The sequence below is a fragment of the Dipodomys spectabilis genome, unplaced genomic scaffold (assembly GCF_019054845.1).
Source record: "Dipodomys spectabilis isolate Male_0828 unplaced genomic scaffold, ASM1905484v1 ptg000080l, whole genome shotgun sequence".
NCBI classification, from domain to species: Eukaryota; Metazoa; Chordata; class Mammalia; order Rodentia; family Heteromyidae; genus Dipodomys; species Dipodomys spectabilis.
This window is the reverse complement of record NW_024870757.1, coordinates 988,755-1,011,591: the sequence shown is the minus strand read 5'-3', so window position 1 is coordinate 1,011,591 and position 22,837 is coordinate 988,755. Positions and strand designations below refer to the sequence as shown.

The 22,837-nt window shown below is 55.3% G+C and overlaps 2 protein-coding genes across 2 annotated transcripts; both read right to left on the bottom strand.

Annotated features, from left to right (window-relative positions):
* Positions 1-310: 310 nt before the first annotated feature.
* Positions 311-3,834, bottom strand: Chmp2a (charged multivesicular body protein 2A). Its single transcript, XM_042683336.1, has 6 exons — positions 3,699-3,834; positions 2,953-3,185; positions 955-1,134; positions 753-883; positions 599-660; positions 311-516 (listed from the first exon to the last, which is right to left on the bottom strand). The coding sequence occupies exons 2-6, from the start codon at positions 3,118-3,120 to the stop codon at positions 389-391; spliced, it is 669 nt and encodes a 222-aa protein (XP_042539270.1). The 5' UTR covers positions 3,121-3,185; positions 3,699-3,834; the 3' UTR covers positions 311-388.
* Positions 3,835-4,265: 431 nt separating this feature from the next.
* Positions 4,266-6,817, bottom strand: Ube2m (ubiquitin conjugating enzyme E2 M). Its single transcript, XM_042683346.1, has 6 exons — positions 6,453-6,817; positions 5,552-5,646; positions 5,388-5,426; positions 5,185-5,288; positions 4,868-4,931; positions 4,266-4,784 (listed from the first exon to the last, which is right to left on the bottom strand). The coding sequence occupies exons 1-6, from the start codon at positions 6,559-6,561 to the stop codon at positions 4,644-4,646; spliced, it is 552 nt and encodes a 183-aa protein (XP_042539280.1). The 5' UTR covers positions 6,562-6,817; the 3' UTR covers positions 4,266-4,643.
* Between the last annotated feature and the right edge of the window lie 16,020 nt (positions 6,818-22,837).

The following is a 22,837-nucleotide window of genomic DNA, read 5'->3' as shown; positions in this document are numbered from 1 at the left end:
TTCCCTATCTTACACTGCAAAGTTCTCCCATCTGTGATCTTTCAGCTATTTATTCTCCTGGTTCACCTTCAGTGAGATGTCCAAGTTGGGTTGGCTGTTCTCTTTGGCTTTCCATCTTTTGTTGTATCCTTAAATTCTTCACTAGGTCAAGCTATGTTAAGACATTAACCAGAGCAGTGATGGAGAGTAAAACCTTGACTTCAGCCCCAGAGGCTAGCGTTTTAAGGCCAGGCTTGCACATCCCTGCTCCAAGCACTAAATCACATTGGAATTTGGGTATGGAAGACAATGTAGTAAAAGGCTAGGGAAGTTAGCGTCCAATCTTTTATTGAGTGGGGTTGGAGTAGAAACTGGGCATTCTATCCATCCCAGGGGGTGGGTGGGTTGGTCAGTCCCTTCGCAGATTCTTGAGTCTCTCTTCCAGGTCTGCATCAGCATCAGCCAGAGCTGAGGCTGTGGCCTCCGCTTTTTTCCCACCAGCAGCTACACTGAGTGATCCTCCAGTGGAGGGAAGGTCTGCAGGGAGAGTGATAGTTTAGGGAGAGGAAGGATTGCGCTGTAACAAGAGGGAAAAAGTACAGGTTTTAGCAGTACTCACTTGACAGCTCATCAGTCAGGCTCAGTCCCAGCTCATCCAGGACTTGGGACACAACAGCATCACTAGGGAAGAGGAGGAACTCCATCAGGGCTATGTGAACATCCCTAATCCCAGGGCTAGGAAAACATCCCTTTTTCCCGCCTTTCCCCACAACCTCTCCTCTTCATCCTCTTCATCACCCATGGCATCATCTATAGCATCATTCATCATTTCTTCCTTCATGTCCATAATCTCTGCCTGCCGCTCAAACTCCATCATGATCTTCTGGATCTGTGGCAATTTCAGCTGGAAGTAGGGGGTGGTGAGTTAATTGAAGGTCAAGAATAGGGAATGGGAGGCACACATACCTTCCTTACCTGTCTGTTCATAGTACCCATAGCCTTGGTAACACCCTTCATGGCTTGTGCCATAGAATTGTTAGACTTGAGTGTCTGAATCTTGAGAGAGACAGCCTGAATGTTGGCTCGCATTAACACAAACTTGCGTACATAGCGCCGGGTGCGCACAAGGTCTTTTGCCATAATGCGTACAGCATCCTGGAGAATGGAGAGAGGACAGAGTATAAGGATAAAGCTGTGAGATTAAGTTCTATTCCTGCTATTTCCAGACATCTCAATGTGTTTTGTCACTGACCTTTAAATACAAAAGGAGGCCCAGGGTCACTCTTACAGGTCTTTTTCCTTCCCCATGTAGAATCACTCACTGCCTGGAGTTCTAAACACTCAGAAGGTTGAGAGTTGAGGCTTAGGACTGCAAGTCAGTCAGGGCATACCAGTCCAAGAGACTTAACCAGCAAAAGGCTGGAAGTGTAGGTATGGCTCCAGTGGGAGACTGCCAGCCTTGAATGAAAACAGTACAAAACCTCGAGTTTAGGTACTAGTGTGAGTACCAAAGGAGTGCCCTTGCTGTAGATTTTACTCAAAAGAGCGCTTGCTTAGTGCACAGGTCCTGGTTCCAATTTGCAGGAATACAAAAAAAAAATATTAAAGATCCTTTTTGTCCTTGCACATACTCTGCAGGTTCACTAAAGGTTCTGTCACCCATCTTAATTTGTTTTCCTTACTGCTCATCTCTGTGTGAGTACTGATTCAATTCCAGGCCTCATAACTTGGCTTGTACTACATACCACTTGAGCCACAGCTCTGCTTCCGGTTTCTGTTTGTGGTACTGAGAACCCAGGGTTTCAAGCATGCTAAGCAAGCATTCTACCACTAAGTTACATTCCCAGGCCTCATACTTTTTTTGGGGGGGGAGGGGGGGTGAGGGGGGAGGTCCAGTAGTGGGCCTGAATTCTGGGCCTGGGAGCTGTCCCTGAGCTCTTCAGCTCAAGGCTAGCGCTCTACCACCTGAGTCACAGCGCCACTTCTGGCTTTTTTCTTTTTCTTTTTGCTTATGTGCTGCTGAGGAATCAAACCCAGGGCCTCAAGCATGCAAGACAAGCACTCTACCACTGAGCCACCTTCCCAGCCCTCAGGCCTCATACTTTCAAGGATGGTACTCTACCATTTGTGCCACATCTCCACTTAGACCTCCCTCCTTCCTCTCTTGGTGCCAGTCTTAGTTCTCTGGACACTGGGCTTTTGTGCTCAAGGCTAGGGCTCTTTACTTGAGCCACAGCTCCACTTCTGGCTTTTGGTGCTTAATTGGAGATGAGACATGGGCTTTTGTGGCTGGACTGGCTTTGAACCATGATACTCAGATCTCAGTCTTAAGTAGCTAGGATTACAAGCATGAGCCATTTGTGCTTTCACATTTTTTGCTGGATAACTGATGATAAGAATCCTGGATTTGAGCTGGGAATGTGGCTTAGCGGTAGAGTAATTGCCTAGCACACCATGAAGTCCTGGGTTCGATTCCTCAGTACTACATAAATAGAAAAAACCAGAAGTGGTGCTGTGGCTTCAGTGGTAGAATGCAAAGCAAAAGAAAGCTCAAGGACAGGGCCCACGCCCTGAGTTGAAGCCCCAAGACTGGCAAAAAAAAAAGGTCAGGTTTGTAGTTGGCAACTCTCATCTAGATCTCCACCTGAGTGGCTAGGGATATAGGTGCAAGCCACTGGTATCTGGCTCCACCCACCTTCCCAGCCTCCTTACTGTAAATTTCAGCTCCTACTGTGTCCCATGCCTCTGAACTGTTTGGTCCCTGTCCACCCATGAGAGCTCACTTGTTCTCCCAGATTCCTATAACTTTAGGTCACTGTCATTGTCAAGTCTTGTTGCTGGTCGACAGCACTTCTTTGGAGGCAGCCTCAGACATCTAAACTGGAAGCCATGCTCATCTTGTTCACCATCACAGCAGCATCCATCTAAGTGACACCATTTCCTGCGTCAGAGCCCCTGACCGCCCACACTCACCATCTGGCCCTGCTTGGCCATCTTTTTGATATCTGCAATGATTTTCTTCTCCTGGGTCTCTAGCTTCTGTCGCTCTCGATCCAGCTCCCTCATTGCTCGGTTCAGTGCCCGCTGGTTCTGCCGCAGTAACTCTTCTGGCGTCTTCCGGCGCCCAAACAACAGGTCCATGGTGGTGATGTAAAGTGCTTTGCTTTCGGGCCTAAGAAATGTGATGCCGAGCTCTGGGGCGTGTCCTAGAAAGATCAACAGGTAGAGCGAGGTTACTCAGGTAGGCAGGGACAGGAGGCTCTGAGCCTGAGGGACGTGGGCAGCTCTGGGGATACAGCAGGAAAACCCCATTTCGCTGGTTCCAAGAGCCAGGGGCGTGCCCCTAGAGTACGCTGGGGTGCAGCCGGACCGGCCCTGGGCGAGCGCAGGGTCCGGGCCCCCGGGCTGTGGGGCTCGGACGACTCGGACGAAGCAGGCCGAGGCTCCGAACGTCAACAGGAAGTGGGGTCCTGAGCGCTGAGCCTGCCTCGCGGCAGCTGGCACCCCGCGCACCCTGTGCACCCCGGACGTGGCGGTGGCGACGAGCACCGGCCTGCGGGAGGGGAGCGCAGGGCTCCTCAGCACCCAGGCGGGAGGTGAGAGCGGCCGGGGTCCCCGCCAACAACGAAGTCGGGCTCCCGGAAGGGCGCAGCACTAGACATCCCGGCCAAAGGGAAGCCGCCGCTCGCTCGGAACCGGAGGCCCAGCAAGTCACTCACCGGAGCTGGGACGGGGAAACGCACGCCTTTCCGCTTCCGGGTCAGACTCGTCTTGCTCGGATCCGCGGCGAACCCACTGGCAGCCCCTCCGACAGCCGCCAAAGCGACCGCCGTTTCCGGCTTAAACCGCCTGACGTCACCCGTCCCGCCCCCACCTGGAACGCTGGGAAGTGGTAGGACCACGCACGCGCGCGAGCTCGAGGGCATGCGCACTGCCGGCGGAGGGCCCGGTCCCGCCCAGCGGAGCGGAGGAACGCCGAGTCGTAGCTTCCGTGGGCGTGGCTCGCCTTCCGCCTACGCCCCCCGGCCCTCAGACTTGGGCCAGAACAATTCCTCCTCGGACCCCTTCTGTGGAGAGCACCTCTTGAATGTCGCCCTGCGAGCCCAGGCGTGGTAGGCAGGGGGCAACACTACCCAGGAGCCCCCGTGCTGGGGAGGCTGCCCGCTGGCAGGGGTATCAGACCCTGGCTTTGCCTTTCATCCGAGCGAGCCAGCCGCAGCCTGACCACCCGTCCCATCCCCCACCCCAGCCCTGACCGTCCCCGCCCACAGAAGACGCAGAGGCCATGCAGTAACATTCCCCTTTAATAGCCTGGTGGGACCTCCAGTGATGGAGGGGTGGGTTTCTGAGGCCCAGCTTACCCAGACCCCTAGCCCACCCACCCCACAGCCCAGAGCGGGCGGCTGGATAGCACCCAGCGGGGAGGAGGGGGGCTAGACAAGCCAATTCATTTCCCATCGCTGAGCAGGTCGGGGAAAGGCAGCGCCGACCATAATCACATGGTGGTTAAAAAAAAAATAACTAGGGGTAAGTAGCAGGGAGGAGTGGCAAGACCAATGCAGGGATTCCCCCACTGGCCCCCAAACCCCACCCGTGGCCCCCAATAAATATTTGCAGGGGATGCCCGGGCTGGTGACCCTGGCAGGGGCAGATATGCGCCAACCCTATTTCAGGCAGCGCTCGAAGTAGGTGGACCCGATGTAGCCACCTCTCATGGAGCGCTGCACATTCTGCTCAAACAGCCGCCGGTTGTTTTGAAGGACCTCGGCAGCCTCCTTGTTCAACGGGTCTTCGGGATTGGGCTCCTGTGGTCAGCATAAGTGGGGTCAGCTGGCCTCAGAGGCAGATGGCAAACCTCTCCCACTTTCATCAGCCCCTTCCTACTCACCAAGAAGAGATACTGCAGGCCATATATTATGGAGTTTATCGTAAGGACTGGCTTCCAGTCCTCTCTGTAGGTAGAGAATATCCTGGTTAGTTTGGTGATTGGTAAGCTAGTACTAAACAGATCAGGTTTAGGATGGGAGAGTATGGATGGCAGAAAGTAGAGGGAATATACTGAGCAGGGAAAAAACTGGGATAGGAAGGCACAGAGTAACACAGACCACATGAGCGAGGGAGGGAGGGAAGGGACAGAGCCTAATGCAGTGTTTACAGGTTTAGAGGCTCTTGCACGCAAGGGATGGGGAAAGCCAGTGACCTCACCTGAGGATGTTGAGGCAAACATTGCCCTCGAGGTCAATGTTGGGGTGATAAACCATCGTCTCACACTTCACCTTGGGGGGGTCATGTGGGTAACCCTGGCCCACCTGACTCCAAGAAAAGAAAAAGAAGGTTGGTAGGTATGCAAGGAGGCCTGGTACGGCCTCCATGGTCTGCTGAGCCATCTCTGCCTACTTGGGACTCACCTTAAAACTGAACACAAATTTCCCACTCTTATAGAAGCCCTGCAAGGAGAACAGGGGGAAAAAAAGACATCAGGGCCCAATCCTACTGGGCATGAAGATCTCCCGTCAGCCCAGGGAGGCCATCCCTGGTCTGTTCCTGGGAGCCGTGCTAGGTCTGCTCTTACCTCATCAGGACAGATAACCAGCTTGAAGTTGAGGAGGTCGTCTGGGTCAGAGAAGCTGATGTCACACGTCTTGGGCAGGTTCAGCTCGTTTATGTCTATGTTTATAAGAAGAGAAAGGGGCCAGACAGAGGGAAAGAAAGAAAGAGCAAGTGAGAAAAAGGACGAGCTCTGGTTAAGTGTCACCACAGCCTTCATGGCTTCCTCTTCCTCTGGGATCTGAGGGGTTCTGTTCCATATCTCTTTACTCCTCACTTCATGCTCTCGGCACTGTAAGTGGGCTCTTCTGTGTAAGTCCCCCCTGACATCCATCAGTTACAGCTTCATTCTCCTGAATGAATCCTAACTCCTAAATCCATAGCCCCCATTTTTTCCTAACCGGCTTTGAAATGCCCCATTGCTGTGTCCCCTGGTCTTCAACATCACCTGGAAATCTCCAACCTCAGCTTCACCAATCATGACCTGCACTAAAGCTCCTCCTCTGCGTGCCCTGTACCACCCCTTAGACTAATCTGAGTGTCACTCCAACTCTGGTTCCCCTGTTCTCCCTCACACTTACAAGTCCCCTCTCCTGCCCCACTCTATAAAGTTTCCAGCACCATAGTGTAAATCGTCCCTCACCACTGCTGCTTTCAGTCTCTACTATCCACCGTTCCTTCCTCCTCCATCTATCCCCCTAGGGCGCTTAAGTCCCAGGCACCCCAATCAGACATCACCCTCGCGCTCTCCATTTCCTTCCCCACAGTGTGTCGGCTCCCGGGCTTTCCACGGCCTTCCTCCCCGGACGTTCCCCGGCCTGCTGTCAGGACACCCCCGGCCGACCGCCGCATCGACCCCGGCCCGCGGCCCGGACCCGGGCCCGGCCTGCCCCTGCCCGCGGCCCCTACGTCCACCCGACCCCTACCCTTCTGGATCCGCAGCTGCGCCGCCGACGCCTTCTTGCTGCTGCCCTTGGTGCCGCCGGCCGACTCCTCCTCCTTCTTCTGCTGCTTCAGCGAGAACAGCTTGATCATCCTGCCGCCGCCGCCGCGCCGCCGCCGCGGGGCCCGGGACCCCGGCCGCCCGGCCCCTCGCCGCCTCCGGTGCCGCTCCCGCGCCTCGGACCCGCGGCCGCGGCCTCCTCCGCCGCCGCCGCCGCCCGCCCGGCCCGCCGCGCCGCTCCGCGCCTGCCGCGCGGCCCGCCTCGGCTCCCGTAGCCCGGCCCGGCCCGGCCCGGCGCCGCGCCTCGGGCCCGCTCGGCCGCGCTCGGCCGCGCTCGGCTGTTCCCGGCCCCGCCCGGCCGCCCCGCCCCCGCGGCGGCGACCCCTCCGCCCGCGCCGGTCTCCGGGGGCTCGGCCGCCGCTCGGCTGCGGCCCCGGGGCTCCCTGTCCCCGCTCACTCGCTCCCCGCGCGAGGGGGCTGCGGCTCCGGGTGGAAAGAGGGCTCCGCGGCCGCGGCGGCGGCAGCCGGGGCTTCCTCGCGGAGGTTGGCAACGGCCTCGGGCGCCCCGCCGCTTCGGACTTTTCCGCCGCCGACCCGACCCGGCGCTTCCGGTCCGGGCCGCTCTCTGCGCCTGCGCAGCCCCGGCCGCGCCGCGCCGCGCCGGCTCCGAGGCTCGGGCTTCTCCGGCCGGGCTCGGGCGCTTCCGCCCGCGGGGGCGGCGGTTCCCAGGCGCCGCGGGCCTTCCGGGGACGCTCTGCGGGGAGGCCGCACCTCAGCGGCCGTCTTCCGGCGCGGCCGGATGCTCGCTGCTGCTCTGCCGGAGCGCGCGTCCTGAGTGGGCGGTGGGACGGGGCGGAGCGGGGCGGACTCTCTCCGGACGCGCGGCGCGGAGGACCGCTGGCTCGCCCGGCCGGAGGGCGGGGCGGGAGGGGCGGCGAGCTCGGAGCTCCGAGTCTTGCGGGACGCTGCGGTGGGACCCACCCGGAAGCCAGCCCGAGTGAGCGGCCAGCGCTTTGAGCGCAGAGGCTGAGGCCCGGAGGCCGGCGGGGCGCGCGAAAGTCGAGGCCTGGAGGCCAGCGGGGGATGAGGCCCGGAGGCCGGCGGGGCGCGGCGCCCGGCGACTTCCCGTCCGTCAGGGAAGCAGTGGAGTTCAGATACCCCGTCATTCTTCCTCAGTCACTGTCTTTTTTTGGGAGGTCCTGGGGTCTGTCGTGGGGTTTGAACTCTGACCTAGGCGCTGTCCCTCAGCTCTTCAGCTTAAGGCTAGCGCTCTACCACTTGAGCCACAGCGCCACTTCCGGTTTTCTGGTGGTTCATTAGAGATCATTGGCCTTTTCTGCCAGGGCTGGCTTCGAACCGCAATCCTCAGATCTCTGCCTCGGGGTAGCTGGGATGACAGGTGAGCCGCGGGCGCCCGGCTTCAGTCGCTGTCCTTTGGCTGGACGGACAGTGGCAGCCTTGGGGCCAGAGGACACCCCCCCTCCCCCCCCCCCACATACTGTGCTGTGGCCCCGGCTGGCTCGGTGCTGAGGCCCGGAACCGGGTCTTGGTGACACGACGACCTGACGCTGCCGCGGAGGTGCTACCCACCCTGGAGCCCCATGCACACAGATCTCAGCTCCGTGCACTGCGGTACGGGAGAACCTCGTGTGCATTTGTGCAGGTGTGGAATAAAACCACTGTCATGCGGTGTGGATCCAGAGCCTGGGTGTGTGTGTGTGTGTGCACACGTGCTTGTGGAATAAAACCTTAAGCTTCCGTTACAGCACTGTCATGTGGTGTGGACCCAGGGCCCGGGCTCTGGGCCCCAGCTCGTTTTACTCAAGGCTGGCTCTGCCACTTGAGCCACAGCTCCACGTCTAGCTTTTTTTTGGGGGGGGGGGGGGTCTGGTCATGGGGCCTGAACTCTGGGCCTGAGTGCTGTCCCTCAGCTCTTCAGCTCAAGGCTAGCGCTCTACCACTTGAGCCACAGCGCCACTTCCGGCTTTTTTCTTTTTGCTTATGTGGTGCTGGGAATCGAACCCAGGGGCCTCAGGCATGCAAGGCAAGCGCTCTACCACTGAGCCACCTTCCCAGCTCACATCTAGCTTTTTGGTGGCTAACTGGAGAACAGTGTGGCATGGGCTTTCCGGGCTGGCTCATTACAGCTGTCCTGTCTCCTTAATAGCTGGGATGAGAGGTGGAGCTGCAGGCACCCGGCTACCTTGGAGCTGCAGGCACCCGGCTACCTTGCAGCTTTTATGTTTTGCTGGTCCCGGGGCTTGAACTCAGGGCCTGGGCACCGTCCCTGAGCCTTTGTGCTCACGGCTTGTGCTCTCCTGCTTCAGCCACAGTACTGAGGATTCTCAGGCAGGGCCTCACTTCCCAGTGTGTTAATTTTGGTGAGTAAGATGGTCTGGTTTCTTCCTGGCACTTAGCTCTCGGCTCCAACAGCACATGGTCCAGGCATGGGTCACCGCCTTGGTGACCCAGGTATGCCAGCTCCGGGGCTTACTACTACTGTCAGCTCTCGGACCCTAAGAGGGAAGCCTCCTGAGCAGTTCCCCAGCTTCTCCTCCAGTGGCAGGAATGCTTGGGTTGTCAGATTGTTGAGGGGCAGGGTGAGGTATGGTCAGGCCCAGAGTGGACCGCTGATTTCAGAGGAGGGAGGACTTGGGTAGCGGGGTCTCTAGTGCTTCCCGGGCCTTGGGGGAGTGGTGTCACCACCATGAGAGATCCCAGAAGGTCCTGTGCCGACATTAGGTTCCTGTCCAGGCTCCATCATTGTGAAGGGTGGGCTCGTGCCCACCACAGACCTGTTCACCTGCGGCTCTGCGAAGAGCGTGGTGCCGCAGGCTGGGTGGCTCTGGGGGCAGCTCACTGTGGCCTCTGGGCAGCTCCTCAGTCCACCTCCTCTTGACCGTCCCACCTCCTCTGACGGACTGCCCACTGCTTTGGACAGTCTGCCGCCTCCTCTGATAGTCCGCCGCCTCTGATGGTCTGTCCACCTCCTCTGACGGTCCCGCCTCTGATGGTCCCAACTCCTCGAACAGTCTGCCCACCTCCTCTGATGGTCCCACCGCCTCTGACTATCCACCTCTTCTGAAGGTCTGTCCACCGCCTCTGACGGTTTGTCCACCATCTCTAATGGTCTGTCCACCTCTGCAGGTCTGTCCGCCACCTCTGATGGTCAGTCCACCTCCTCTGATGGTCTGTCCACTTCCTTTGACTGTCCCACTGCCTCTAATGGTCTGCCCACCTCCTCTGATGGTCTGTCCACTGCCTCTTATGGTCTGTCTGCCTCTGATGGTCTGCCCACCGGCTTCCTGGCACCAGGGATTCTGTGAAGACACCACTGTGGCTCCGATGGTTGAGCCCGCTGATGAGCAGGGCCCACAGGGTCAGTGCACACAGAATGCTTCCTGACTGGGGGCCCGCGGCCTGCCTGGCTTTAGGCAGGAGCTGTCCACTGGAGAGCCGCAGGGGCTGGGACCAGGGTTGAGCGGATCCGGGCACACCTGCCTGAGGCTCCAGGCAGGGAGCGAGGCTTAGTAACTTTACAGTGGGTACTCAGTCCATTGGGTGCTCACCAGAAGCCAGGCCCCGAGGGCACCCCCTGAGGTAGGCATACTTACTGAGCTCCTTGACTGTGCAGGCCTGTGGACACACTGGTGCCGGCGCTCCCTGGAGGAGCTCAGTGTTCCATGGAGGGGCTCAGTGCCCCTTAGTGCTCTATGGATGGTTTGTCCCTCCTGTGGCTGCGAAGCTGCTGCACCAGTGCTGGCCTGTAGGAGGCCCTGTCCTGGACACCGGACACTGGCACAGGAGGCCCTGGGATACGGGGGACGCGCAGGATGCCAGGGATGCATGCCAAGGACACACGGGAGACGCTGCTAGTGCAAACCCTGTGCTGAATCAGATGGGGGAGCACCACAGGGCTGGGCGGAGTTGGGCCTGTGTGAGATGACACCAGGGACTGGTGGATGCCCGTGTGCCCCGCAGAGCCATGAGGGTGGGCCGCCCACATGGTAGGGAGGACGGGTGCTGGGCGCAGGGAGCACTGCTGCCTGCGGGGAGGATTGGTGCAGGGCATGGGAGCACTGTGGCCTGTGGGGAGTTCTGAGGCCTGGGGCGATGGAGGACAGGGCGTCAGCAAAGGCCCACAAAGCCTGCTGGATGCACAAGGAGGAAGCTGGAGGCTGTGGCTATGGAGAATGGATGGTGCTACAGTGGGAGGCAGAACCATCAGCCATCAATGCAAATTGGAGATCTCTGAATGCATCGCAGGACATCAGGACAGACCTGCCACAGACACACAGGCTGGAGCCTCCAGACAGCCCCATTAATTACTGACACAGGACAAAGGTGTGGAAAGGGGTCCAGTGAACCCTCTTACAATATGGTAGGTCTTACAGAGAACAGTGCACCACAGGTCAGTTCATCTGCCATTCCCATCTTCTCTGTGTGTATTGGCATTGACCCCCAGTCCCTCACACCTAGCAGTCAAATACCTTAGCACTGAGTTCCATCTTCACTTAACTACATCTTCTGAATGCAGTTGTATTTGTGTTCCATGCTAGTACACACAACTGGAATGCCATTCTTGCAAAATCCATCCAAACAGATGTCTTTTGTTGTGAGTCAGTAGTTCTAGTGTCAGGTGTTTGTCTAATAGTTGTTTTCTTCCCGGTGCTAAATGACCTATATACAAGGTTGTTCAGTGTTTCAATGGAAGCAAGCTAAAAGCATCAGTGGGAACCTATGGGAACCACATTGAGCTGGAGTGAGGCTGGAGGCTGTGGTCCCAAGAGCTCAGGGCGACCTCTGCTGTGTGTGTGGAAAATTGCAGGTGTGTCATGAAAAACGTGTGGAAGGGCTGGGAAGGTGGCTCCGTGGTAGAGCGCTTGCCTTGCATGCCTGAGGCCCTGGGTTCGATTCCTCAGCACCACATAAACAAAAAGAAAAAAGCCGGAAGTGGTGCTGTGGCTCAAGTGGTAGAGTGCTAGCCTTGAGCTGAAGAGCTAAGGGATAGCACCCAGGCCCAGAGTTCAGGTCCCATGACCGGACCAAAAAAAAGAAAAGAAAAAAGTGGAATTGTGCTCAAATTAGGCATCCAAGATTTTTCTTTTTAAAAATTCTTTCATTCCTGGGTGCCTGTGGCTCACGCTTGTCATCCTAGCTACTCAGGAGGCTGAGATCTGAGGACTGGGGTTCAAAGTCAGCCCAGGCAGGAAAGTCCATGAGACTCTTAGTTCCAAGTGACCACAGAAAAGTTGTGAGTAAAGTAGTGGCTCAAGGGATAGAGTGCTAGCCTACAGCAAGAAATCCCAAAGACTGCTCTCAGGTCCTGACTTCAGGTCCCAGGACTGGCACACACACAGACTGATTTGTTTCTTGTTGATTATTGAACTGAAGTCCTCAGATGTCAGTCTCCCGAGTAGCTAGGATCATAGGCATAAGCTGCCAGCCTCCAACTCTTTTTTTAAAAAAAATTTAATTTGGGGCTGAGAAGGTGGCTCAGTGGTAGAGCGCCTGCCTTGCATGCATGAGGCCCTGGGTTCGATTACTCAGCACCATATATGCAAAAAGAAAAAAGCTGGAAGTGGCACTGTGGCTCAAGTGGTAGAGCGCTAGCCTTGAGCTGAAGAGCTGAGGGACAGTGCCCAGGCCCAGAGTTCAGGCCCCACAACCGGACCCAAAAAAATAAAAAAAAATTTAAATTTATTTTTGATGTTGATCCTGGGCTTGAATGCAGGGCCCGGGGTCCCTGAGAGCTTTCCCACTCAAGGCGAGCACTCTACCACTTTGAGCCTCAGCTCCATTTCTGGTTTTCTGGCAGTTAATTGTAGATACTCCTCAAAGCTTTTCCTGCCCATGCTGACTTAGAACTGCGATTCTCAGATCTCAAGCCTCCTGAGTCGCTAGTATGACAGGCGTAAGCCACGGCCCGAATCTAGTTTTTACTTAACTGCTTAAAGTCCACCAAGATGAGGGAAAAAGTAAAAGATACAAACCAAATTTCCTGACATTTTCTACTCCAGAAAGATGGATAAATCATAACTCTGGATCAGACTAGAAGGTAAATACTGGGATGCAGAGGTGAAGCCACAAAGCTGAAATCTCTTAACTCCATTGAACATTCTGGAAGTCCAGGGTTTGGAGGCATTAGGGCCATGCTGGGAAAACTGGTTCACCCACTGGGTTTGCAGGCCGCTTCCTGAGGCTCCGAATGCACAGGATTTTAAACCATTATGGCACTACAGTGCCAGAAGACTGTTCAATGTGAGTGATGACAGTGAGGAAACCAGGAGGCCTAAGTACACATCTTTATCAGCCGTCTGATCACATTCCCTAAAAATTTGAGTCTTTTTGGGGAAGTAAACCTCTCCTCCACAGTTCTGCCAGGGACAACAAGCCCTGTACCCATCAACCAGAGCTGCAGTTTGGTGGTAGAGTGACAGTTATCAGTGATCAAAAACCACCACTACCACAAAAAATGACAAAAATGAACATCTTCATGGAACATCTGGAAGATAGTGATGAGAATTTTTCTCCAGGATAACAGTAGGAGGACAGCAATGTACAATGAATGAAAAGGTAAGAACAGGGCATGGTGATGCATACCTTGTATATCTCAGCCACGTGGGTGGTGGAGACTGGATGGCCTCAGTGTGAGGCTATTCACCAGGCAAAAGCTAGACCCAGTCTGAAAGAAAAGAACTAAAGCTGGCACTGGTGGCTCACGCCTGCCATCCTAGCTACTCAGGAGGCTGAGATCAGGATCATGGTTCAAAGCCAGGTAAGAAAGTCCATGAGACTCTGATCTCCAGTGAACCACCATAAAACTAGACGTGATGCTGTGGCTCAAGTGGCAGAGCACTCACCACTCACTTTGAGCTGAATTGCTGAGGGACAGCGCCCAGGCCAAGTTTAAGCCCCATGACTGACAAAAATAAAAAAGGTACAGGGTTTTCTTACCATACAAGGCCTTGGGTTCCCTAGTATTTCACAGTACATTTTAATTAGATATATAAACAAATGTTTCCATCAAATCTGAGTCAAACATGTGTTACAGTTACATTTCATATTTTACCTTTCAGAGGAAGGATTCATGGGAAGTTCCACCAACCAGGGCGTAAGTCAAGAAGCAAGAGACCCTGAGTGATGGGAAGACTCCCGGCCTTTCCTCCTGGGATGCCTGTGTTGTTTTAGAGCCCCTCCCACTCTGTGTATTGACCTGCTTTTCCTGCAAGGTCCTCACTCCCCGCTCTTGGTACCGAGCCAGTAGGCTGCACCGGAGAGCCAGCAGGCCATGCAGGATGGGTTTAAGTCTGCAGACCATAGGATGTGCTCTCAGGTGGTGTTCTGACATAGTGAGAAACGAGAGGAGCTGTGGGTCAGTGATGGGCTTCTGAGCACAGAACTTGCTATGACATGCCAGACATTTCTCTTCCAAAATGGGTATTTCAGACATGCTAGAGTGAGGGCTGCAGGGGTAGTTCTGGTGCCCCCATGCACGGATGGGCATGGTGGACTGCAAGGAGGGCCTGGCGCCATCGTGGAACTCAGAGGGCCTCTACTTTCTCATGCCACAGATTCCCTGGGTGCTCATTCTATGGGGGCCTGAGGCCCAGCCCTGCTGTGAGGAGAGGGCTGGTCCTGCACAGTCCTGCAGCCCTGACACTGCAGTGCTCCCCATGCCGGCCAGGACCATGTGTGACACGCTTGATCGTGTGATCCTGCTGTTAGGAGAAGTCTGGTCCAGCACTGTCCCACGGCCCTGACACCACAAGTGCTCCCCGTACTGGCAAGGACACACTAAACGAGCCTCTGTGACAGAGTCGTTCATGTCCTGTGCTGGGCTCACCTGGGCCTCTTAGGCAGGAGATGGACTGCAGCCTCTCAGGTATCAAGAAGAAGCCCAGATTCTAGGAACTCTGGAGGGAAATGATACCATCCGATAGCCAAGGGAGGCCCCTTGCTGGCCTTCCCCCAGTGTGCCATGTCAGGATCCAGGCCTGGACATGGGCTTAGGGCAGAATAGCTTAGGGTCCGCTGTGGCTGGCAGGCTCAGGCACCCTGGTTGGAAGGTAAGTATGAAGGGCATGCCTTCAGCACGGTGTGACCTTTCCTTAGCAACACCCACCCGTGAATGAGCCTGCTTCCCATTTACCAGGGGATTGCCTTCTGGGGGCATCACTGGAAGCTCTACAGCTTCCCCACAGGGAAAAGCCCCCTCCATGCTTGTGGAGAATATGGCAATGTGGCTGTTAGCTAGGCTTTCCTCATAAGGGGCAGCAAGTGTTGGCTGGATGGTGGTGGGAGCCAAAGGCCGATAGGATCATTTTCCTCTACTGAGGTCTGGCCCAGTGCAGTTCAGACTGCTCCCAACTAGGCTCCTCGGGTCCACCTTATGAGGCTTTAGGTCCTGTCCACTCTAACTGGCCTCACTTGAATCCTCTGTCACCAGTGGCAATTCCTACATGCCCCCAAGTTGCAGCTCAGCTCCAGGTTCTGGATTTTGAGGCTTGGTTTGGGCTTTATACTGAAAGTTGGAGGGCTTTGTCTTCTCTGATAGGACCACAGGGCTCTCTCCCTGGGTTGTGACCTGTGGAGAGGCCCCCACCGACTTGAGAGTGGCACTGGGCACAGTCAGGTGTGCAAGTTACCTAGGTAACACAGATACTGGGTGGAAACTTGGCCAAGAGGTGGGGAGGTGTTTGTCTAGGGCCTGCATGGCCAGTGGCAGACCTTATGCCTTTTCCCATGTGGGGGAACTGCTTGCTCTCGTGGCTGTGTCTTGGAGCTCTTTTCCTTGGGAATCCCTCCATGGGATTTATTAAGTTACCTACGTAATCCATTCACCTGTGTAAAGTACTTTAATACAATTATGGCCCCCACTCTCTAATTCTCCCTTTTGCTCATCCCCACTCCCACTATTTCATTCAAAAAACCAGGGAGGAGGGCTGGGAAGGTGGCTCAGTGGTAAAGTGCTTGCCTTGCATGCATGAGGCCCTGGGTTCCATTCCTCAGCAGCACATAAACAGAAAAAGCCGGAAGTGGCGCTGTGGGCTCAAGCAGTCTAGTGCTCGCCTTGAGCTGAAGAGCTGAGGGATAGCGCCTAGGCCCAGAGTTCAGGTCTACGACTGGCAAAAAAAAAACAAAAAAACAGGGAAGGGGTGTGTGTGCGTGGCTGGAGAGCCACTGAGACAAAGCTACCCTCTGGGGTCAGGATGGAATGCCTCGAGGTCAGAATCCCATGGGGTGGACTGGTGCGGCCATGCTGAAGGAGCTTCGGCAGGTTGTAGTCCATTTCTCCCCACTGGCCCATCCTGGGGCCACAGTCTTGGCTGTGCTCAGTTCATGTCCCACCCAGCCTACTTTGGGATGGAGATGTGGTATCAGCCATTCACCCATTCATAGGAACATGAGCCGGTTTACGTTATCATGAGCCACATTAGGTTTGCTTTCCTGATGATCGTGTTGCCATCATGCTGATCCTGTCCTTGTGGGCTCCGTTTGGAATATGGGCATCAGGTCCCTATACTGCAGGTCCTTCCTCTATGTGTCAGGACCCTGGTCCTGGCTGTATCGTCTTGTGTCCTGGGCAATGGGGTAAGGCTTGATAGGGAGCCGCCCCATGTCTTGTCTTTAAGATGCACCTTTCGGTGGAACCTGGATGATTTGCTCTTGGGACTGAGTTTCTGCATAGCAGAATAGCATTGTCTGCTGTGACCCATTGAGAGTAAGCCCTTGACACAAGGGTTTGTCTGTGGTGGACACTCCCAGTTGGCAGTCAGGAGGCATTGGTGTGGGGTGTTCCATTAATGGCCAGGGCAGGGTGTTTACCTGCATTCCCAATGCTGAACACTAGGTGTCAGCAGTGTCTGCCCAGGCCTGAAGAGCAGCCATGTCTACCTAAATTGCCAGTATCAATTGGGGAGCAAACCTCCCTGGTTGAGAACCATTCATGATTCTGATGGCTTTGTACAACCTGGATAAATACTGACAGGGGCTTCTGATTGTGTGCAGGCCCTCCATTGCCCTTCCTTTAGGAAGTCACTACCTGGCAGGACTCTATCCTGTTCTCATCAGGTAACAGTCCCTGTCAGAACCAAGCACCTTGGGGTCACATGCAGCCACTTCAGGTCCCCTGACTGCCTACTCTTTGCCAGAACTCAGAGGACTCACCCACGAGAGGGTCAAGCTCTGGAAGGAAGCTGCTTTTTGTGTGGCTTTGAGGTATACCTTATTGCTATCTGGGGTTCGGAGCTGAGGAGGGCCCTCTGCACAGACTCTTGGCCTGAAATGATAAACCAATCCAGGAATGGATTCCAGGGCTGCCTGTACCCAGGACTGCTGGGTAATATGGCTGTTTGAGTGTTGGCAGCTCCAGAGGGAAGCAAGCAAGCACGATCCTATATACCCCAGGGGCATCTCCAGTGGAGAGGAGGAGAAAAGAGAGTGTGGAGGGCTGGGAAGGTGACTCAAAGGTAGAGTGCTTGCCTTGCATGCCTGAAGTCCTGGGTTCAATTCCTCAGCATCACATAAGCAGAGAAAGCCGGAAGTGATGCTGTGGCTTACATGATACAGTGCTAGTCTTGAGCTGAAGAGCTGAGGAACAGTGCCCAGGCCCACAGGCGACAAAAAAAAAAAAAAATATCATGGAAAGAGCAGAACATTTATGTGTTATTTCCCTAGTGTGGCTCTGACACACCACTGCAGACTGGATGGTTTAGAGCTTTGTTTTCACATCTCTGAAGTAGCGGCATGGAATCAGTGTCTTCTGGGCCACATTCCCTCAGGAGTTACAAGGCACAGTGTGTTCTAGGTCTTAGCTTCTAAACCTGTGAGTGCAGAGTGAATTTCTACAGTGTATAATCCCTGTGTGCATTTCTGGGACCCAATTTCCCCTTTTAGGGGCACAATAACAACAGGAACTGGAGTTGATCTGCCAAGAGCTCATTTCCATATAAGGTCACATTCACAGGTGCCAGGTGATGAGAGCATCCATATATGAACTTTGGGAACACAACCGATTACAATGTCCCTGCCTCTGCAGGCAGCTTCTACCTCCCTATTGACCTAGTGGTTCCTCTGGGGCCCCATCTCTGTCCTAGCACCCAGGCAGATTACTGCTGGCCCTGACTGCTGGGCTTGAGCTGACACTGTGATAATTCAGTGAGAGTTGGGACAAGACTGCTCTGGGATTCGGGGCAGTAAAGTGTGGAACAGGACCAGACACTATTCTGTGTCTGGGCACTGGTGTCTCGAGCAGAAGTTGCAGCTACAGCTAGGAGGAGGAGCAGAGCATTACAGGAGTGGGGTGGGGCAAGAGGCACGGAGGTGAGAGGTTCAGGGACGTGGCTTGTGGAAGAGCAGCGCACAGGAGGGGTGTGGCAAGGGAACAGGAGTGAGTGGTCCATGGGCGGAGCTTGTGGGAGGCCCCGGGGTCCTGAGGAGGACGTTGTGCACACCTAGACCATCATCTGGTGGGAGTCAGGGGTCACTGCACCTCTGGTTCTGAGAAGGAAAGTGAGCATACCTAAAGCACCCTCTGGTGGGAAGCAGCACTCACTGCACCCCCTGGTCTTGAAGAGAGGATTGTGAGTATCCCTAGAGTGCCCTCTGGTGGGAATCAGTGGTCACTGCACCCTCTGGTTTTGTGGGAGGAACAGAGCACGAGAGGGGCAGGGCAAGAGTGAGGAAGTGAGCCTTGCAGAGGTGTGTGTGTGGGGGGGGGCAGAGCATGAGGAAGGAGGGGCAAGAGCAGAAAATAACCATCGAGGGTCATGGGGTCAGGTGTGCTGCTGGGGTGTGGCCAGCCATGGGTGTGATCCGGGAATGGTCCTGAGTCCCTCAGAGCCCCAGTCACTGCCAACATCTGCAGTGTCCCCCTTAAATGGCCCCAGCCCCAAGTGCATTTCCCCTGGCCACTTCTAGCCCAACTCACATCTCTCTCCCAGCACAGAGCCTGGCAGGGCCAACCACCGCACCATCCATTCTGTGATGGATCTCTGTCACCACCAGCCTGCATCTCACGAGGGCTCAAGTTCCAGTCCCTGCCCTGTCTCCCCAGGACTGGCCTTCCCTGGAACCGGCCTCCCTGGGACTGGCCTCCCCGGACTGGTCTGGGCCTGCTCTGAGTCTGGGCCTACTCTGAGTCTGGGCCTGCTCCGAGTCTGGGTCTGCTTCAGGTCCAGACCTGTCCCTGGGCCTCCTTGGAGTCCGAGTCCTGGCCCATGCCTTTTCTGGGCCTGTACCAAGTCTGGGCCTGCTGCGACTCTGCTTCATGTCTGAACCTTGCTCATTGTCCAGGCCTGCTTCATGTTTGGGCCGGTTCCGTGCTAACTCGGAATCTGTGTCTATTCACAGTCTGTTAAGTGTTCAGTGTGCTCTATCATATCCTCAGCAAGGCCTGGGGTAGGGGATAGTGGAACATTCACTGTCCAGTCCCTAGGTCTTATCCACAAGGCATTCTGTCTGGAGTTAGGACCATGAAATGATGCATCCCTGGGCCTCCCTCAAGCTGGGCAGGCATCTTTACACTAAGCCATGTCCCCTGTGGTCCCAGTCAGTGAGAAACATCAGGGCCCACCTGGCTGACATCACGACCACGCCCGTCACAGGGAGTAGGAGCTTTGAAGAAGGAGTAGAGCACTCAGAACTTGGGGGCCTTCAAATAATTTTGTTTGAAGGCCCCAAGTTCCTAGTGCTCTATCTTGTCGTTTGCATCCTGAGCTCCCAAACACGGGTTCAGCTCTCCCAGAATTGGATGGAAAAAAAATTGGACCTGTGGCTGTGGACAATGAGCAGGTCTTTTGTCATTGCTATGATGCACACAGGAGCTGCTTGGGACAGAAAGATGCTGTCTATTTCTCTTTGGTGGCTTGTCTGTCCTTTGGGGAAGGAGTAGAGCACTCAGAACTTGGGGGCCTTCAAATAATTTTGTTTGAAGCCCCCAGGTTCCTAGTACTCTATGTTGTCATTTGCATCCTGAACTACGAAACACATATCAGCTGTCCCAGAATTGGAGGGAAAAATTCCACCTGTGGCTGTGGACAGTGGGAGGGGCTTTCTGCGGTGCCAGGATGCACACAGGAGCTACTTGGGACAGAAAGATGCTGTCTGTTTCTCTTTGGTGGCTTGTCTGTCCTTTGGGGAAGAACACTCAGAACTTGGGTTCCTTAAAACAATTTTGTCTTAAGTCCCCTAAGTTCTGTGTGCTCTATCTTGTCGTTTGCATCTTGAGCTCCCAAACACGGGTCAGCTATCCCAGAATTGGTCAGAAAACAGTTTGACCTGTGGCTGTGGACAGTGAGAGGGGCTTTTGGCCCTGCTAGGGTGCACACAGGAGCTGCTTGGGACAGAAAGATTCTATTTCTCTTTGGTGGCTTGTCTGTCCTTTGGGGGAAGGAGTAGAGCACTCAGAACTTATGGGGACTTAAAACAAAATTATTTTAAGGCCCCCAGGTTCTGAGTGCTGTATCTTGTCATTTGCATTCTGAGCAACCAAACACTCATCAGCTCTCTAAGATTTGGATGGAAAAAATTTGGACCTGTGGCTGTGGACAGGAAGAGGGGCTTTTGTCAGTGCTAGGATGCACACAGGATCTTCTAAGGACAGAAAGATGTAGTCTATTTCTCTTTGGTAGCTTATCTGTCCTTTGGGGAAGGAGTAAAGCACTCAAAACTTGGGGGCCATGGGCTGGGAAGGTGGCTCAGTGGTAGAGTGCTTGCCTTGCATGCATGAGGCCCTTGGTTCGATTCCTCAGCACCACATAAGCAGAAAAGGCTAGAAGTGGTGTTATGGCTCAAGTGGTAGAGCGCTAGCCTTGAGCTGAAGAGCTGAGGGACAGTGCCCAGGCCTAGAGTTCAGGCACCATGACTGGCAAAAAAAAAAAAAAAAAAAAAATTAAAAAAAAAACTTGGGGGCCTTAAAATTTGGTTTAAGGCCCCCAAGGTCTGAATGCTCTATCTTTTCCTTGCATCACGAGCTCTCAAACACTCGTCAGCTCTTCCCCAATACAGAGGAAAAAAATTCAACCTGTGTCTGTGGACAGTGAGCGGGCCATTTTTTGCTGCTTGCATGCACACAGGATCTGCCTGGAACAGAAAGATGCTGTCTTTTTCTCTTTGGTGGCTTGTCTGTCCTTTGGGGAAGGAGTGGAGTCCTCTATCTTGTCATTTGCATACTGATATACCAAACACTCATCAGCTGTCCCAGAATTGGCGGGGGGGGGGGGGGGGTGCGAATTCGACCTGTGCCTGTGGACAGCGAGAGGGGCTTTTGTTGTTGCTAGGATGCACAAAGGAGATTCTTGTGACACAAAGATGCTATCTATTCCTCTTTGGTGGCTTGTCTGTCCTTTGGGGAAGGAGTAGAGCATTCTGCGCCCTCAGCTCCTCCTCTGAACCCTCAACTCCTCCTCTGCACAAGCAGCTCCTCCTCTGAGTCCTCAGATCCTCCTCTGCACCCTCAGCTCCTCCTCTGCGCCCTCAGCTCCTCTGGGCCCTCAGCTCATGCTCTGTGCCGTCAGCTCCTCCTCTGCACCCTCAGCTCCTCTTCTGCAACCTCAGGTACTTCTTTGCACCTGTAGGTACTCCTCTGCCACCTCATATCCTCCTTTTCACCCACAGCCCCTCTTCTGCACCCTCAGCTACTCCTCTGCACCTTATCTCCTCCTCTGTGCTATTAGCCCCTCCTCTGATCCCAAAGCTCCTCTAAGCCCTCAGCTCCTCTGCACCCACAGCTCCTCCTCTGCACCCTCAGGTCCTCCTCTCTGCTTTCTGGTCCTCTGCACCCGCAGCTCCTCCTCTGAATGCTCAGTTCTTCCTCTGCACACTCAGCTCCTCCTCTGCATGCTCAGCTCCTCCTCTGCACCCTCAGTTCCTCCTCTGCACCTTCACCTCCTGTGAGCCATCAGCTCCTCTTCTTAGCCCATAACTGCTCCTCTGCACCCTCAGTTCCTGTGCACCCTCAGCTCCTCCTCTGTGTACTCTGCTCCTCCTCTGCACTGTCAGCTCTACCTCTGAGCCCTCACCTCCTCCTCTGCACCCTCAGAACCTCCCCTGTGCCCTCAGCTACTCTTCTGTACCCTCAGCTCCTCTTCCCCAGTAGCTCCTCCACTCTGCCCTCAGTGCCGCCTCTGCTCCTTAAAGTCTTCTGTGCCTGGAGCTCCTCCTCTGAAAACCCTCAGCTTCTCCTGCTGTCCCTCAGCTCTACCTCTTCACCCTCAGCTCCTCTGCGCCCTCAGCTCCTCCTCTGCACCTTCAGCTCCTCCTCTGCATCCTCAGCTCTTCTTCTGCAACCTCAGCTCCTCTGTGCCCTCAGCTCCTCCTGTGCACCTTTAGCTCCTCTGCACCCTAAGCTCCTCCTCTGAGGCCTCAACTCTGAGCCCTCCACTCCTCTGAGCCCTCAGCTCCTTTGCATGCTCAGCGCCTCATCTGCACCCTCAGCAACTCCTCTGTGCCCTCAGCTCCTCTTTGCCATCAGCTCCTCTTCTGCGTGCTCAGCTTCTCTGTGCCCTCAGCTCTTTCTCTACGCCCTCAGCTCCTCTTTGCCATCAGTTCCTCTTCTGCGTGCTCAACTCCTCTGCGCCCTCAGCTCCTCCACTGCACCCTCAGCTCCTCTGTGCCCTCAGCTCTTCCTCTACGCCCTCAGCTCTTCTGAGCCCTCAGCTCCTCCTGGCACATTCAGCTCCTCCTCTACGCCCACAGCTCCTCCTGTGTACCCTCAGCACCTCTGTGCCCTCAGTTCCTCCTCTGCACTCTCAGCTCCTCTTCTATGCCCTCAGCTACTCTGCACCTTCCGCTCTTCCTCAACACCCTCAGCTCCTCCTCTGAGCCCTCAGCTCTTCCTCTGCACTGTCAGCTCCTTCTCTGCACCCTCAGCTCCTCTGTGACCTCAGCTCCTCCTCCCCACCCTCAGCTCCTCCTCTGCACTCTCAGCTCCTCTTCTATGCCCTCAGCTACTCTGCACCTTCCGCTCTTCCTCAACACCCTCAGCTCCTCCTCTGAGCCCTCAGCTCCTCCTCTGCACTGTCAGCTCCTTCTCTGCACCCTCAGCTCCTCTGTGACCTCAGCTCCTCCTCCCCACCCTCAGCTCCTCCTCTGCACCCGCAGCTCCTCCTCTGCACCCGCAGCTCCTCCTCTGAGCCTCAGCTCTTCCTTTGCCCCCTCAGCTCTTCCTCTGCGCCCTCAACTACTCCTCTGCGCCCTCAACTACTCCTGTGCACCCTTAGCTCCTCCTATGTTTCCACAGCTCCTCCTGTGCATCCTCAGGTCCTCTTTTGTGGCCTCAGATCATCCTCTGCAACCTCAGATCCTCCTCTGCAACTTCAGCTCCTCCTCTGACCTCTCTGCTCCTCTGCCACCTCAGCTCTTCCT